The 17,378-nt window shown below is 43.5% G+C and overlaps 1 protein-coding gene across 2 annotated transcripts in view; it reads left to right on the top strand.

Moving 5' to 3' along the window:
* Window positions 1-940: 940 nt before the first annotated feature.
* The window catches only part of USP22 (ubiquitin specific peptidase 22), a 92,856-nt gene continuing 76,418 nt past the window's right edge, over window positions 941-17,378 (top strand). The window contains exon 1 of one of the 2 annotated variants that reach the window (XM_088527774.1): window positions 941-1,171. In XM_088527774.1, coding sequence (XP_088383900.1) covers window positions 1,046-1,171 — 126 coding nt within the window. In that variant the 5' untranslated portion in view covers window positions 941-1,045. The remainder of the gene's footprint in view (window positions 1,172-17,378) is intronic. The other variant, XM_088527773.1, reaches the window with a different exon arrangement.

Below are 17,378 nucleotides of genomic sequence, written 5' to 3' on the forward strand. Positions count from 1 at the left end.
GCCACATAGGCCCCGCCCCTTCTCATCGTTGGCTCCGTGGCTTGTCAATCACCCCCGCCCTTCCCGCCCCTTTCCGGCGGGGAAAATGCTAGGTAGGAAAAGGGTGGGGCAGAAGAAAGGGCAGGCGACCAATGAGACGTTAGGGAAGGCGCAGCCCGGCGGCGGAGTGACAGGCGGCGCAGCCAATCGCCGCGCTCCTCGGCCCCCGCGGCTCCCTCCCGCCGGCGCGGCGGGGCGAGCCCCGCGCTCCCCCCCGCCGCGCGCATTGGTCTGTCCCACTCGGGGCCCGGCGGGCTCGGCTGAGCGAGCGGCGCGGACCATCCACCGGGCGGGCGCGGGGGGGTGCGGCAGAGGAGGAGGAGGAAGGCGGCGGCGGCGGCGGGGGGGCGTTTTTAAAGAGACAGGAGCCGAGCGGGCGGCCGGCTGGGGGAGCGGCGGCGGCGGCGGCAGGCGGAGACTCGCCCCCTTCCCCACACACGCCCGCTCGCGCCGGGGTCGCCGCCGCCGCCAGGCCCCCCTCCCTCCCCCCCCTCCGCCCACCGCGCTCCCTCCCTTCCCCTCCGCTTCCCGGCGGCCTCCATGAGGTAGAGGGAGCGGCGGCCACTCCGGGGGCGGCAGCGGCCGCTCCAGCCGCCGCCTCCTCCTCCTCCTCGCCTCAGAGAGCCCCATCTTTGTGTGTGTGAGGGAGAGAGCGAGCGAGAGGGAGGGAGCGCTGCCCGCCCGCCCGCCGCGCTTTGTTCGGAGCCGGGGGGCCGTGGCGGCGGGGAGCCCCGGCTCTATGCGCGAGCCGCTGCCCGCGCCCCCACAGCAGCCTGCGGGGGCGGCGGAGGCCGCGCGGCCGCCGGCGGCCTGAGGGGCCGGAGCCCCCGCGGGAGGGCGGGCGCGCGGCGGGGGGAGGGGGCGCGCGGGCGGGCGCGCGGCCGCCCCGGCCCGTGTCCGCGCGGCCGCTGCCGCCGCCGCCGCCGCTGCGGAGCGGGGGAAGGGGCCGGCTCGCTGCCCGCCGGCCCGGCCCGTGTGCGGGCGGATTGATGTGGGGGGGTCTGACATGAGTCCGCCGGCGGCCGGGTGCTGCCATGTGACCGGCTTCAAGGTGGAGAACTGGAAGCAGAACCTGCGGGCGATCTACCAGTGCTTCGTGTGGAGCGGCTCGGCCGAGACCAGGAAGCGCAAGGTACCCGCGGGCGGCTCGCGCCCCACGCGCGCTCCCGTCCCGTCCCCCCGCCGCCCGCCCCTGCTCGCACACGCGCGGCCCCCGCCCTGCCCTGCCCACGGCGCAGGTGGGCCCGACCCCCCCCCCACACACTCCCTGCCAAGGGGCCGTGGGGGGCAGGAGGAGGAGGAGGAAGGAAGGGAGCGGGACCGGGACGGGGCAGCCCGGCCTCCCTCCCTCCCACCTGCCCCGGGGCTGCTCCGCTCCGCGCCGCCGCCGCGAGGAGCTTCCCGGAACCCGGCGGGGGAGGGGCGGCCGGGGCCGCGGGCACGTCCGGCCTGCGGCGGAGCTTTGTGCGCCGGGGCCTCCGCAGCCCCGCGCCGACGCTCCTGCGTTTCCCCCGCGTGTATTTCAATATAGATTAGCGCGCAATCCGCTTGGAAAATGCGATCCCCGCTGGAGGAGGAGGAGGAAGGGACCGGCTCCGCGTGCGGGGCACGGGAGCAAGGGGCTGTGCACGCGTGGCCCCCGCATCCGTGTGGCCGAGGTGGGGTGGGTGTGAGGGGAAGGGCGCTGCTTTCCCACGTGGGCTCCCAAAACCGGAGCCGTGGCCACAAGCCCGTGCCTGGGAGCCCTCTAACTCTTCAGCTAATTACAGCTTTTCCCCCGCCAGAATCAACTAGTTCTTACTTCAAAGTGACTTTGCAGATTTCTATCAGCGCCTCTGTGCAGGAGCGAGCAAGGGGAATGCAGCAGCATGTAGCAAAACTTGTTTTCTTCCCTTTTTTTTTTTTTTTTGGGTGGAAGACATAGGTTCTGTTTCTATTGAAGCAACCCCTTGAAAACTTCCTGATCCCAGTTGCTTTGCATTAAGTTGTTTGGCCTATTATCCCTAATACATCTAGTAATGGAAGGAGGGAGGGATGTACTTGGAGATGAGGTAGCTCAGGATGGTTTCCTGTGTCCCAGTGTCTGCAGTACAGCCAGATTTTTCAGTATTTTATTTAAAGAGATAAAATGCAAACCCAGAGAAAGCGTGTTTTAAATGTACTTAGTCATTTGGTAGCCCTGCAAGCTAGTTAAAGCCATCTGCAATATTTTTTAACCTCAGCAAATTGATATTATGAAGTATAGCAGGAAAAATCTGGTTTTATTCAACCTCTAATGTGTCACAATACAAATTGGTATGCAATACGTGGTACATATAGCTTAAATAGAGACAAATGGTATGCGTAGGCTGGAAGGAAAAGAAAGATAGGTGAGATGTAACTGACCAATATGAACCAAGTGTTACGCTGATGAATGAAAATAGAATTTCATTAACCAAGTGAACACTAGCATGCCTTTTTTAATATGGAGCGTATATTGTAAATCCATTTTAAAGGTATTATTTCTATGCTGTAACATTTTTTTTCTCTCAAAAATCTAATAGTCGTGATGGAAACTGGAAATAAGGATTTTTTTTTCCACTGTAATCTCTTCTCACCTTTTCTTTACCTCTTTGTAGGCTAGGCTGGTAATGCAGAAAGGGATTTTTTTTTTCAAAGTTAGCTATCATCTCAAGGAAAGCATCTGTTTTCCAAGCATATGCTAAAAATGCAGGGTTCTCTTTTCTGTGTGGGGGTTTTTGGTTTTTTTTTTTTTGTCTTTCAAGCAGGTTATCAGTCTGAAAATAGTTGGATTCTTGAATTCAGCCAACCTGAAATGTATGGGAGTAAGTAACACGTAATGGGAAGTGACTACCTGGATTTGGGGTTCAGTTGCCATGCTGCATTTGGAAAGGTTGATGAAAGGATATAAGCGTCAGCTAGAGTATTCTTCTGAATAGGGATGTAAGGCATTCTCCTATGGAATTTCACTCTGCAAAAATTCTCTGTCTGTATTTATCACTTACAGGTCTACATGTAAAATTTTATTAGCTGCATCTTATGTCTGAAGGGATCTTTATGGCCTAATAACTTGAACTGTGGTCTTTGTGTATTTTTTTCTTTTATTTGTACTTGCGAGTCTGTTATACATTGGTGAGAATTCATGTTTTTGTTCCTAACCAGAATCATGAGGTAGATTTAAAGAACATTTTTGTAAAAAGCGATATTTGTATATCTTGCGAAACCAAGAACAATCACATCATCTAATTTATCATGTAGAAAACATTCTGACTATATAGTTGATCATTAATGGAAAGTGTTGATTAATTTAATTGTTTTTCAGATGAACATAACTGTAAAAACTGTCTTGGCTGTCTGGTGATAGATAACCAGATGCTAAATTGTTAGGTTTCTAGAACACTAACATTCTGTCTGTTCTAAGGCTGTCTTAAAAAATTAGATAGCAGTAGAAACTGCAGGGGGCAGAAAGTGTCCATTCCTCCAGTTTTACTTGCACTGCTTACTGCATTATGCTTTGGAAGACCATTTTAACACTGCTTGCTGTTTGTTTTTAGTATCTTTTCCGAAAATAAGCCTTTATGAGCTTCAGCTCTTAGTGCAGTATGCTTTAAATTCAGACTTGAAAATAGAAGAGCTGAAAAGAGATAGTTTTGTAACTATGAGCCATATCCGATGGTACGTTTGCTTCTCCATCAGAAGGGAGAGTAGTGATGAGCATACATTTATAGGTGAATATTGGAGTTGGAATATTGGAGAAGGCTTCAGGGCTATGTTTGCTTTGGAAGCTTTGTCTGCTCTGTGATTTTTGGCTATCATACTGGTGCATCGTTTCATCTGCCTTAAGAAGCTAAGCTTGCATCTTGGCCACATCATAAAGTGCAGCAGTGGTGGTGCGTGCTGTTGTATGGAAAGGCTTTGCAATGGTGTAAACACTTTGCTGGGGAGAAAGTTGAAGTGAAGATAAAACTTGATGGTCAGATGGCCTGAAGATTGGGACAGGAGAAGGGGTGGAAGAAGTCTAAAGAAGAATGGCTCTTGAGGTTGTAATCATTGTGATTAAAAGTTCAAACTAGATTTCAACACTTTAGCTGCATGTAAAGTGGTACAGAATTAGGGTTGACTATCTTGGCTTTAGGACTTTGATTAGTAAGCCTTCGTTTTTTTTGATTGTGGTGGTTAGAATCTTTTTAATAAATATGAGCTTTCCATCAACTTTTGGTCATGGATTTCACCCTGAATATTTTGTATTGGAAATTACCTTGCATTTAATTAAGTGACACAGTACAAGGGGTCCCTAAATCTGACAACCTCCTCACATTCAGTATTTATAGAGCAAACTGAGGATGCTGAAAAGACTTTCTGCAAGCCCTTCATGTCAGCTTTTTCTGTTTTATCTGTAGGGTCACACTTCAAAAGCTTTGCTTATTTCTTTAGAATTACAGATGAGGAAAAAAAACTGTTTTGCAGGGCTGAACATGGTTCCTGGTCCTCCTCACTGTGAAATTAGACATATATGTGAATCTTTGTGTCTAGGAGCTGGTAAGTAATGGCTTCAGCACTTGAAGGGGCAGTATAATTTACAATTAAATTCTGTCTTACTGGACCACACACCTTGAAGGGAAAACTTATCTTCTCTTCTGCATGGTTCTTACTATCACTACTCTGTATTACTCCATGGTAAAAGTGAACTACTAATCATGACCATAGTCATGATATGCACAGGGTCCTATCTGCAGTTCCAGAAATGTTTGTTCTGTACTTATGCCAATAGATCAAAGAATAACTGTCAGGGGCTGCACACTGTCATTTACAGTGAACGTACTCTAGCATAGTTCTTCTGTTTGAAAGCCTCTGTTCTTTTTATTTCCCATTATTCTCTCCCCATGTGGGGCAGTCCAGAGTGATGGAAGCCTTCAGATATGAAGAACCATTTTCTTCCTAGGCAATGACCTTTCCACAGGTATCCTTCTCCCTACTATCATTTATGCACTTAAAGAGTTTCAGTTCCTAGTTCCTTCTCATGCTTCACAGAGAATTAATTCATAGATATTTAAAACTGAAGTGACTTTGGTTCAATTCTTGACTTTCAAGGAGAAAAAGTTTAGGAATCCCATAGCAAATAAATGCTGTGTCATGGTTTCAGTAGTAGATTCTGTAGTTCAGTCTAAAACAGTGTGTAAAATTTTTGCTAAAAAGATATGCTTGTAGCTGGGGGTAAGCTAATGGTGGAACATCTCATAGACGGCCTGCTGAGGCTTGCTCGCTTGCTTTCTGCCTTCCAGCCTTGCCCGTGTACCTGGCCAGGAACAGGAAGATGCTACTTAGGTGGTTTGCTTCTTACTGTAACAGAGGGGCCAGGAACTTTTATCAGGCTGTGCCGCCTCCTCAGACTCAGTGTTTTGATTTCTTAAATTAATAAGGAAATCTTAGCTTGTTTTTCTTTAACGTTTTTTAGCATATGCAGCAAGCTGCTGGATTACAAGCCCTGTGGAGAATTTGAAAGAGGAGTCCAGGATTCAAGAAGCATGTCTCTCTTTTTTCAGCTGCCTACTCTCAGCTGCCTGTCCGATTCTCTTGGGAAGGATGTTCTTTGCCATGTGTTGTGGGGACTACCTTCAGTCAAAATCAACTGCAAGCTTCATTGTTCAAGAAGCCTCCAGTTTTGTAACTGAACAGCGTTTCTTAGTTCTTAACCTCTAAGGAGTACAGAGGTACTTAAAACTGCTGAAGGTAACGTTCTCTTTCCTCTTGGTGCAAAGGCACAGTCTTTGGTTGGAGAAATCTTAAGGCTTCAAATTTTAGTTTCATACATAGCGGACCATCATACGTGTGGGCTTCTGTTAGCAAAGCCAGACTGAGAACATTCCTCTGATCTCATGTCTTCTGCATCAGAGAAAAATATAATACAAGTCCTTCATCTCTTTAATAGATTTAATCACTATTTTGTATCCTCTACCATGATTTTTAAAAATGCATTTCGTTTTCAATGCAGTTTGAGGTAATGAATTCTTGACTTGGGGGATCTGAACCATCAGAACCAGGACACTTGCTCATCTCTCCCTCTGATTTAAAGGTTAGATGGATCCCTGTCACGGAGCCTGGCACAGGAGTAGTAGTTGTTATGGAATAATTGTCTTTTTTTTTTTTTTTTTTTCCTTATGGGGGAAGGTTCCTTGAGGGGTCGTAGTATATCTTAGCATCTCTGGAATTTTCTCTAAAGTTAATGATATTTTTGCTTTAAAAAATACATATATATATATTGAATTGCCCAGAATGCCATCTAGACGTGTGAAGGCGAGCAGAGTGGGACAGCTTTGTTTGATTTGTTGGAGTATCTGTTGAGCTTTATTTTAAGCCATCAAAGCTTTAAACCCCAAACAGAGATTAGTTGATACTCTCGTTTTTGTGTTGGGTCTTAATCTGTACCTTTCACGTGAAACTGGAGTTGCTGATCAGTTCTAAGCCTTCTTCTCTGCTTCTTTCATTTGAGGATTTTGTGTCTTAGTAACCGGAGTACCAAATATGTGAGTAAATGCTAGAAACAGGTAGCACAAGCTCACAAGCACTGCTGACTCCCTGTTCTTCTTACTTATTTCTTGAGAGTCTCTGAGCAAAACGGTATCCTGCCCTTTGGGACATGCCCTAGGGATTCGTCCTCCCAACAAATGCTGTTGCAAATGTTAATTTGATTCCCTAGGGTGGCTGCAGTGACTGATCTGTTTTAAACCAGAGAAAGATGAACTCAGTTTAAAATCCTGTGTCTTCCATATTAACCCTAGCACCCATATTTTTTTTCTGTCTGTGCGACTGACTTGGGGCAATGGTTTCTTAATCTGTTTCCTGGTAGATACAGGACTTCCATTTCATTTGGCTGATAGCTGCTGGTATTTTTTTTTCTTTTCTTGTAGTCCTATGAGTTTTAAAGTATTGATGTCTAACACATAACAGTATCAAAGGCGATGAAAATATGGAAATACAACATACAATGACATCACAATAAAGGTAATCTGAAGATAACCTTTTGTAACCTATACATTTTTTGTTTGATTCAATACAACTCATTTATTTTTTTTAAGTAATCTTACTTACCTGTGAAGAGTGACATTTGTTAGAGACTTTCTGGACTTGGACAGAAAGAGCTGCCTATAGGAGTTGTCTTCAATCTCTTGCTCGCTTATGGGGAATAGAGTTAGGTGAGTGAAATGCTTTGGTGACATTCCAGTTTATTCTGTTATCCTGAACGGTGTTGTCAGCAAGCAGTGTTGGAGAACAGAATATGCCATGTGTTACCTGAGAGTCCCGAACTGGTAAGCTCTTCTAAGCAGAAGCAGTTCTAGAACGAGATAGATGAATTTTGACTGAATGGAAGCTGTCTTGGTAGCTGTGTTCTTCATATTGATTTGGCAGTCCTTTACATACACTCTGCTTAGTTAAAAGAAAGAACTTTGTGCTTTAGCTAGTAATATAATCAATACTGTAAGGAGTTGCTCATTACAAAATTAACTTGTATTCTGTGTGGGTACCACATTTCTGTGACTTGCATAGCAGCTTCAGGATTGCACATGACTTAGTGTAGAGGTAGGACAGCCTACATTGTGTTGACATTTGTCATTTTAAGAAAAAGAATCATTCTGTTTATTCCAAGACCTATTTGACTATCAGTAAGATGAACTGTTACCAGACACCAGGTGACTCAAAGTAACCTGAGATTCGTGTTATCAGTAGGTAACTGATTAGCAAACAGTCTGTCCTGTGAAATACATCTAATACTTGAACTTTTTTAATCATTGTTTTATGTAGAGTATCACTCTTTTTTAAAAAAGAAAAAAGAAACTCTAAATTATCTTTAACACAGTTTTAAAATTCTTAAATTCTTCTGTGTCTTTGTCTCTGCTGATTTTTCAAGTCAGTAGAGATTGACTTTCTTTTTTCCCTTTTCCTGTGTTAAATGGAGCTTGAAATTAACATGACTCTTCTTGTCTACCTTCTGCATGGTATCATTGGTGATGTCAGCACATCCCTGGGAAATATTTCTGTGAAGGACCACAGGATACTAAATCTGCCATGGGCTTAGAAATTGGATGTTGGACAAGGTGAAACTCGCAAAAGTAGTGGACATGATAACCAAAACTTGTTTTCAACACACTGCTAACAAATGTGGCGTTTTTTGAGCGTAAATATTGAGGCTGTTGTAAATTCTGGTGGTTTGTAACAAATTCTGGCAAAGTTAAGCATCAAATACGTAAAATATCCTCATCCTAAAAGCCATGGTGGGAAGCGGATTGCTAAATACGACAATGGCTCAATAACTCCAAAAAGAGAATTTAGGAAGTCTTTGTGCCTAACTTCTTTTATACTGGGCTGCTTTCACACTGTAAAAGTTTGCACACACACAGTTGAGCTCCTCAGCATCCGTACATATAATATGTAGATGGATGCGTGTTAGATGTTTGACTACATATATGTTCAATTCACTGTTTTTGCATAGAATCAGATTGTAGAGGTGATTACATTTCAGCTAAGAGATTATTGAATGTTTACCTTTTTTCTTTAGTGTCCTATTCGGCCTGAAGACGAGTATTTTGACTCTTGCCCTAGTATAAACTGTGCTGTTATCATCCATGTATATATAAAGAATTTTAAGGGTAATATGTATAACTTGACAGAGTGAACATTACAGAATTAGTAATAAAACTTGGTTGTTTTTCCTGAATGCACAAAAGACTCTTTTTCTCCTCCATGTTTTCTGTACAGAATGGAGAAGATGAGTTTCTTTTTTCACCCCTCTCCCCTTTTCCCTGGAAACCATCTACTATTACTTGACTAAGTTTGTGTGATCATAATTTGGGCTCCTGTCCTGTGTACTCAGACTTGTTACTGCATGCAAGTCAGATGGTAACTTTTAAGGGACATTCTTTAGCATATACTTGGCAAATAAAAGTTTTATCGTACACCAGATGTGCGTCAACTTTGTAAGTGCAGATCCCTGGGTTAGCTGACTCACTTCAATGCCTCTTTTTCATTAGATGAGGTTTTGTGATCCTGAGCTCTCTGGTGACAAATGCATGATTTGTCTTAAGGTGATATATTTCCCTTGCTGTGTTTGCTTACCTTCATGTTACTGCCTGACTTCTAACACTGAATCACCATCCTGCTTGGCAGCTAGTGACCAGGGGCCAAATTCTCGTATCGTCCGTTTTGTACCCTGCTTCCTTAGCTAACATCCCTAAAACACTGTTTCTACGCAGTCTTCTTTACTTGGATATGGTTATTTGGACTGTTAAAAATCAGTCATTTACATCTACAGTTTGTGTTTGTGGTAGTGGAATGATCTTAATGGTAACGTGGGCAAAGACTTGAAAATTCCTTCAACTTTTTGTTGGTTACAGGCTGAAAGAGGGACAGAGGCTTCTTTTTGTCATCGTGGGGTTGTTCTTTAAGGAACTTCAGCTTGTACTTTATCCAGCCTAATGGCATGTTACTATCCTTCATGAAGGACATGACTCTTCTTCATGAAGAATTTCTTTGCCATGTAGTAGTTTGATTTGCCATGATGTTTCCTGATGTTTAAATTTTAGTCATGTCGCAATGAACTCAGTTTCCTTGTGGCACCTTTTTGTAATTATTGGTATTGATTCAATTACCAGAATTGATTCAGACTTGCATGTGCAGAAGAGTTGTTTTTAACTGCTTAATGTGTGTATTGAAGGGGCCCACAAAGTGCAATGGAGAGGTCCCAAAGTTTTTAATTTGGTATATAGAACAGTGCTTTTTTCCTTGGGGGAATTTTGTCTATATAGTAGTGTCCAACTAAAAATGAAAGAAAAGCATGGAGCAGTAGTTAAATGGTTTTTGTCATACTTAGTAAATCTTTTGTTCATCCAGCTGGTATTTTGCAGACAGGGAAACTTAGGAGAGATCAGGATATGCCTAAAGTCACAGGCACATGTCAGAACTGGAATGCAAGTGTTTCGGGGCCTTATCACAAGATTCAGGAAACAGGAGGCAGAGGTTTTCTTGTCGTCTTAGGCGGCATGCTGCAAAAGTCTGGCTGTGGAAACACAAACATTGAGCTAGGAACTCCAGTTGGGCCCTAATCTGAAGAGAGTCTATGTTATACCAGTATTTTGTAAAGCCTGTTGTTTCTGTGGTTTAGCAAACCAAGTTGTCTGAGGCAGTGGTAGGAAGGACAAATAAAAATGTCAAATTTAAGATGCGTTTTTGCTTTAATGCTGAAATTAAAAGCTAGTTATCTATGTTGGTATTATCTATCTAGCTATCTGCATTGGAGATGTGAATGCAAGATGGAATTGGAAAGTGGTTTTGACCAAGAAAGATGCTCTTCAGGTGCAGCACAACGTATAGCAACAGAGCAGTTAAAGAATATTTAATTTACTGCATTATCACTGTAGTCCAGTGATGGGGGAATATGGAATTCAGCTCTCTGGCTGTGGTAGATGAGCCTTTTCTTATCAGTTTAAGGAATCAACTATTCTTGACTGCATGTTCTTGCCCTTGTGCCGTTTGCTCCATGGCATCGACGCAGTTGTGCCAGGAACCGGTAAGAAGACCAGATGATAATGCAAAATAACTTCTTTGCTGTCAATGATATTCCAGCTGGTTTGGCTGCATGATATGAGTCAATGTATGGCTGAACAAGCAGCTGTTCTGGCAGAGCAGAGTTGGTAGCTGCAGGGGAGGAATGTCTGGGCGATGGGAGAGGAGGTGAGCGGCTTAGGGGCCGCTCAAGGCGCCTGGAGAAACAATTGCTGCTCATGTGCAACCACTGCCTTCCTCTTGGCTTTGCTGCTGGCAGAATTTAATTGTTTTCTGTGTGCCTAATGCCTGACCTCATCTGAAGAGTTCCATAACCGTAGCTGGGTGTTCCTGGGTGATTGTAGCTGCTGCTGTAGGTACTCCATGCTTTCACAGATGCGCTCGTGCATGCTGAGCCCACTCTAAAAACGTACCTTTTGCTTTGTGGTCATTAGAAGTGATTCACTGTATGCAAATAACTTTCCTCTATTCCAGCTTCTGCGTGAAAAATAAATGAACCAAGGAGTGCAGGATGCCTATAATCTGTGATCAGCTGTTACAGAAAATCTACTTTTCATATTACATTTAATTTAATGACATGAATAGTATTTTTCTAAGTAATCAAGTTATGAGCACTTGTTTCCTTCCTTAAGCGGGCCTGTCGCTAACTTGAGATTACTGTGTCTTTTCTAATCAAACTCCATTAGGATGTTTTGACACTCTTTAACATTTAGTTTAAAGCATCTGGTCGTGGCTCTCGATGCGCCCAGCTCGTGCTGCATATAGCTGAGGATGGTGGGATAATGGGATTGTAAATCAGCTATTTATGGTGCTGGTTTTCCTCTGGCCTCCTCCCTTGTGTAGTCTGGAGCAGCCCGAAGGCTGTTCTAAACCGTGCCAGCTGGCTGTAGCCCTGAGGGACTGTTGTGCCAGATGGAGGCAGCAGGAGAAGAGCAGCATTCCAGTAAAACCCTCGCACGCGCTCCCCGGCTCGAGCCGAGGTGGTAGCTCTGCCACCAGCCACATCAGGGCATCCCTGGGCAAGTGGTTGTGCTGGGACTCGGTTCCCTTGTACTGGTGCCGCGGCGGAAGGGAACAGAGTGGGATCCATGGATCTCTCTTTGAGGAAATGCCTAATGCAGGATTTGGCTTTTAAAACAGTGTGTTTTAAAGCATTTTTTTTCTTTTCCTAGACTTGTGCTTCCCTGCTATATCCATAAAATGTTATGTTCCGCTGCTTTTACACATGCTCAGAGCAAAATTTATTTGCTCTATCTGAAGATTGAGTAAATACAGTGCTTCATGTGCTGTCCTTCATATTACTGGCTGAAAATGAGTATCTTAAGCATGCTCAAAATTGAAAAAACTGAGCGTTTTCATTATTTCATTTGGTAAGCTGGCTTTCTAGGTTTATTGAAAGAAACTAATGTCTTAGAAAGCCAATAAAATCTGTAGCTGGCATAACTGCAGTGTATTCAGGTAGGCCTGTTGTTGGCCCATCTCAGTTCTGTTGTTGTCTCTGCTGTCCTAAACAAGCCTAAAGGCAGAGTTTTCCTTTAACAGCCAAATAGCCATCTTCTGCAGGGAAGATCTCCTGCATAGCACACGTTGTGAAATGTCCATCTCGTGGAGGCGAGGGCAGTGAACAGGTAAATCCCTGAAGAATTCTGTTGACTGGCTGCTACAACAGCAGATAGTTTCTGGAGGAGCTGAGAGGCACTGACTCGCCTGATCTCTGTAGCTCTCTTGCCCCAAAGGATGTTGTTCTCATTGCCCCATTAATGCAGATAACGTTTCTAATCTGTAGCCCAAAATAGCTGTCAAGCCTGGATTTCACTCTGGTGGTGTTTGTAGCGCTGATAGTAGTTGATATAACCCAACATTATGAACTGTTCAGCTTAGAAAAAGAACGTGCGGTGCATAAGCCTATTTTGGTCTGATTTTTCAAGTGTCTGATTTAGAAAAGCTAATTAGTGTGGCATGGTTTGTAAAAGGGCGTTTCATCTTCTCAGAAGAACTTGCTTGCTTTGAGACTAAAAAGCTGTCAACCTCCAAACTGTGCAGATCCTAGTGGGAACAGGCAAGGATGGACCCTGTAGCTTCCAGTGTTTACAAATGCTGGGCACAGGAGTACGAGGCAAATGGACCACAGAAAGCAGCCCACGTTTTCTCCCTGGGTACTATCTCATCTTGCTCTTCTGGTGGACGGAATACTGGTACAGATCCATCTTTTTGTGATTCAGCAGGGCATCTCTTGCATTCGAGACTCAGCAAAGCTGGTGGAGTTTTGGCATTTTGTCTTTGAAAAAGATGAATGATTTAGTAGTTCTGCCTATCATGAAAGATACGGTAGCTTGAAGTAGCAAAGCAGTGGGAAGACAGATAAGGAATAATTTACAAGCCACTGGGGCAATTAAGAACAAAACTTGAAATTCATGCTGCCTATGTGATTTCACAGGAATTTGGAGCTGGGGTGTTTGTGTTGGGCTTTTTTTTTCTGGCTGATCACTCAGATTGCAGCAGCAGGCGCATCCCTATGAATAGTGTGAATGAACTAGTGTTTCAGAGCAGGCAAATGGCACCTCATTCACTGCTAAGTGGTGCCTCTGCCCCAGCAGACTGAAATGCAATCTGGATGCTTCATGCTGAACTATGCCTCTTGGGTGAAGATGCACACACACACACACACACACACACACGCACACACACAAATATATATATATGCGTGTGAATGACTTTAGATGCAGTTCCCTTATTTCTTCCCAAAGTCAACTTTTGCAGACTGACTTCAGTGACAGAATTTGATTTATCTCAGTGTTGCTCCTTTGGCTAGGCAGCATTTTTGCCACCTTTTTCACATGCAGATAGGCTTTGAATTTCAGGCAATTGGAACTAATTAGTAAGATGAGTAGATGAGTTGCGATCACTTAGTAACAAAATTCTGAATATACAGTGCTTTTGTAATTATCTGTAATGTTGTAGTTGAGAGTTTGGAAGGGATGTTTTACGTATTTGCAGAGCAGAATGATTGAAATAAAACTTAGAGTGATTGTAAAATTTTCCTGATGTCCTGCTGAAAGCTATGTTGTAAATAAAGCCATGCTGATTGTCACGCACATTGGACTGTCCCTGTCACTTGGAAGTGCACTGTGATATCCATCCATTGCTGATAATTTATGAATTAGAACCCCCTCCCCCCAAAATGCTTTTGTTCTGGTTTTCCTCAGTGCTGAATCACTTATCTTCACCCATTCATGTACTTCAAGTCACGCCACTTAGCTTCTGCGGCTTAAAGTATTTCTTTCAAGTTAAGATCTTGGAAATAGAACACTTAATCTGTGAAATCGGTTCTGTCAACATTATGTATTTTTTCTAGACCATGAAATGAAATAAAGTCGCATTAGAGGTGTAGCTGATGACTGGTGGAATCTCCTTTACTGCCTTTCCTAGCGAGCCAGATGAAGATTAGAAGTCATGCTTTGCAGCCTTATCAATTTTGAAAAGCAAAAAGGTCTGATTATGGTGAGTGTTCAAGCAGAAGGAGATGGTAACACGTTTGCTCCAGCTTCACAGCTTCCTGCCCGCCCATTTTTTTTTTTTTTTTCCCGTACTCTTGGGGTCGATGAGCTGGAAAAGCAGAATGGAGCAGTGTGCCAAATGGGATTTCTTAGCAGGGTTGGTTTGGTTGTAACATCATCTCGGACCTTCCAGCCGGGGCAGGGTTGGTTTTGAATCTGCGCTTAGCTTGCAGGTAGTGCCGCGTGGTGCTGTAGGATACATGAGATGTAACCAACTCGGTAATTTGGTGTGGGCAGCGTGCCGAGTTGGACTCGACAGTGGTTTCCTTCTGCTGCAGTCTGTCCCTAGCTTTGAGTCGCATGTTTCATCTCAGATTGGTTTGATCACTGCATGCCTCTGTCTGGATGCGTAGATTGGATATTAAATATTTCTGTCAAAGTTAGGAGAAACCTGCTTGCAAACCCATTTTTATAATTGCAGGTTCTGTTCTGTTGCTGTTCCTTGGTGCCTCCCCACCTTATACACAGTATCTCATTTCCCATTCCCTCTCCACCCAGAGTTTCATTTGCTGCTCCTACCTCCTTGGCTCCGCTGCCTTTTTTCCCATAGAAATTGTCTTGTTTGTTTACAGTTTAGGCAAATGCCTGCATCTTTGTGCTCTTAATTTCTTAATGTGAGCTCACCCTTTCAAGTCTGATGGTGGAGTAGTGCTCCTGACACACTATCTGAGCAGACTGCTCTTCATGCCAAGGTTGTAAGTGTTAATCTTGCTGCAGACTGGGGTGATAATTCATTGCTGTCACAGCAACACATGCTTAAAGTTGCTTCGTGCCAGATTCGTTGGCTATATGCTACACTAGAGAAAATTATTTCAAGAGTCTTATTGCATAGCCAGATGCTGTAAAGCTAATGCAATCAGCCTCCCCTTCCCCCATTTTATGGCTGTTCTGGCTTCAGGGAGGAAAACTATTATGTAGTGAAACACATTCCTGGGGAGTACAGGAAAGAGGTGGATGAACTTCTGATCATGGCTAATTTTTCTGGTTTTGCTTCTAGGGAAGTTTTATTTACTCTTCAGTTAGAAAGGGAAGGCAGGTTTTTAACGTAGGTTGAAAAGAATTGAGAAAGGAGGTAAGCAGTGTCCTCCTTTGCTGTTTTGGTTGTCTTCTGCAATAGTAATTTTTGAGTATTATTATTTTTCTTTGAAAACACACTAAGGACTAGATTGGCTTGATGCTGCAGAACTGCAATTGTTCCTACCATTTGTGTCCTTTCAAAGGAAAGAAACTTTTACTGTTGATAATGACTTAGATACCAGCCTGTAAGATGCTATTTGATTAATTTATAATGAAATTAATTAATTAGAAAGTAATTTATAATTAAATTTAAAAAATATAATTAAATTAATTAGCTTAGGTTGTTTTTAATTGTACTCAGCTGTGATTTGTATTCTATTGTGATAGTGCCCTGTAAATGCCTGGAGATGCATCTCCTGCAAGTGATGGCTCTGATTTGCAGACACCCTGTGACTTGGGCTAATTGCTAGATGACACCGTGACCCAGATCACAAAATACAAGTCACTGCTTTTATTTGGTCACAGATAGACATCTAGCCTGAGTAAGTACTTTGCAAGTCTCTACAGCTTGTAGCCAGCTTGGCTCTGAGATACAGAGCTCTGAAGAGGAAAAATGGCAACTTTTCTTAGAGGATTTTAGGTCCCCAGGAACAGCTTATCATTTGCCCTTGTATGCATGCAGTAGAAAAATATCTAATTTGTAGCTTCTGGGAAAAACAATCCAAAAAATGCATTTTAACACCCAGTGTCATTTGATTACCAGGGACGTGCTATTATCCAGATGCATTTCCTGCTGATTGGTGTACAGTCGAAATATGTGGAGAAAAGTTTGCTATAGCATTACCCAAAATGCACATAGATTTTTTTTTTTTCCCTGCTTTTCATTCTTTGTGTCTTAATTTTTTGTGTTATCGTATTACAGGAAACATTATCTTGCAAAACAAATCATATTAAAACCTTATTAAAAGCTATCCCTGCTGTGTAAAGAAGTGGTTGAAGAAACTGGAGATCTTCTCAAGAGCCTAAGGCAGTACTCGTGCTTTTTTTATTATTTATTTATTTTAAATCCCGTTGTAATGCTAAAGACCATATGTTTGTCCACAAAACACTGCATGTTTTTGTAACCTTACAAATAAAACAAGACATCAGGACTAGAAATTTATATGGGATCCACGTAATACTTTGCTCTACTCTAACGGATTACCAATGATTTGCAATTGTAATAAGTTTCCTTGAGAATCTCTCCCCCTCCTTTTTTTTTTTTTTTTTTTTTTCCTACAAGCTCCGAAGTGGCTTTTAAAGTATGTTTAAAGTATGTCAAGGCATTTCTTGTTTGTTTGTGGGTGTTTTTTGCTAAGGTAAAAGCTGCAGTGAACCACTTTCTCCTTCAGTCCTGTTTTCCCTTGTCACTCTCACACTCCTCTTCTCCCCCGATACCGTGGTTTGTGGTTATTTATGAGCCTTTCATTTCTCAGTTTGCAGGGACTTTAAGAACCAAGATAACTTTACCCTGCTGCTGGGATAGCCTGCACTGCTCTTCAGAGCTGATTAATTACAGAAAGGTTGAGCTCTGTGTAGTATTTCTGGCCTCCACTGACATGCCTGAATGAATGATAGATTGGGGTTGCCTCTGTCTCACTGTGCATTATATGTGTTAAACTTATTATTGGTGCCATTTTTGTGAGTGCAGGAGCAAAGATTTATTGAGAACAAACTAGGAGATCATTCCTTTACTCTTATCACAATACAGAATGCACAGTGATATTCTTAGCTCCATTTGCTTTTTACCAGTGCCAAGAATATACAAACTTTTGCCGTTAACTTCGTTAAGGGGTCTGGAGCTCTTAATGAGCTGTTACTATACTAGCTAATGCCCCAGATCAGCAGAAGAGGTTGGTTAGTACAACTCACTAAGCTTTGCAAACGAAGACAAGCTACATCAACAGAAGGACATCCTTAAAGTGCACATTTTGTCTGCCAAAAAGCATTTCTTAATATGTAGGGAGCAATAAATAATTTTTAAGAGCTTCGGAAAACTGTTAATGTTGCTATAGCATGGGGGAAGATCAAGGAAGGGGATGATCTGCTGTCGAAGTCCTCTCCTTCCCACCTTCAGGTCTTGAAGACCAGTAACTTGTCTCCTCTTTTTGTGAGTATCCATCAGTGCAAAAATAACTGGTGGTCCTCACAATGGAGTCTGAGTACAGC

This window comes from Tinamus guttatus, unplaced genomic scaffold, assembly GCF_059628265.1.
Source record: "Tinamus guttatus ecotype Peru unplaced genomic scaffold, ASM5962826v1 Tinamus_guttatus_pri_ptg000291l, whole genome shotgun sequence".
In the NCBI taxonomy this organism is placed as follows: domain Eukaryota; kingdom Metazoa; phylum Chordata; class Aves; order Tinamiformes; family Tinamidae; genus Tinamus; species Tinamus guttatus.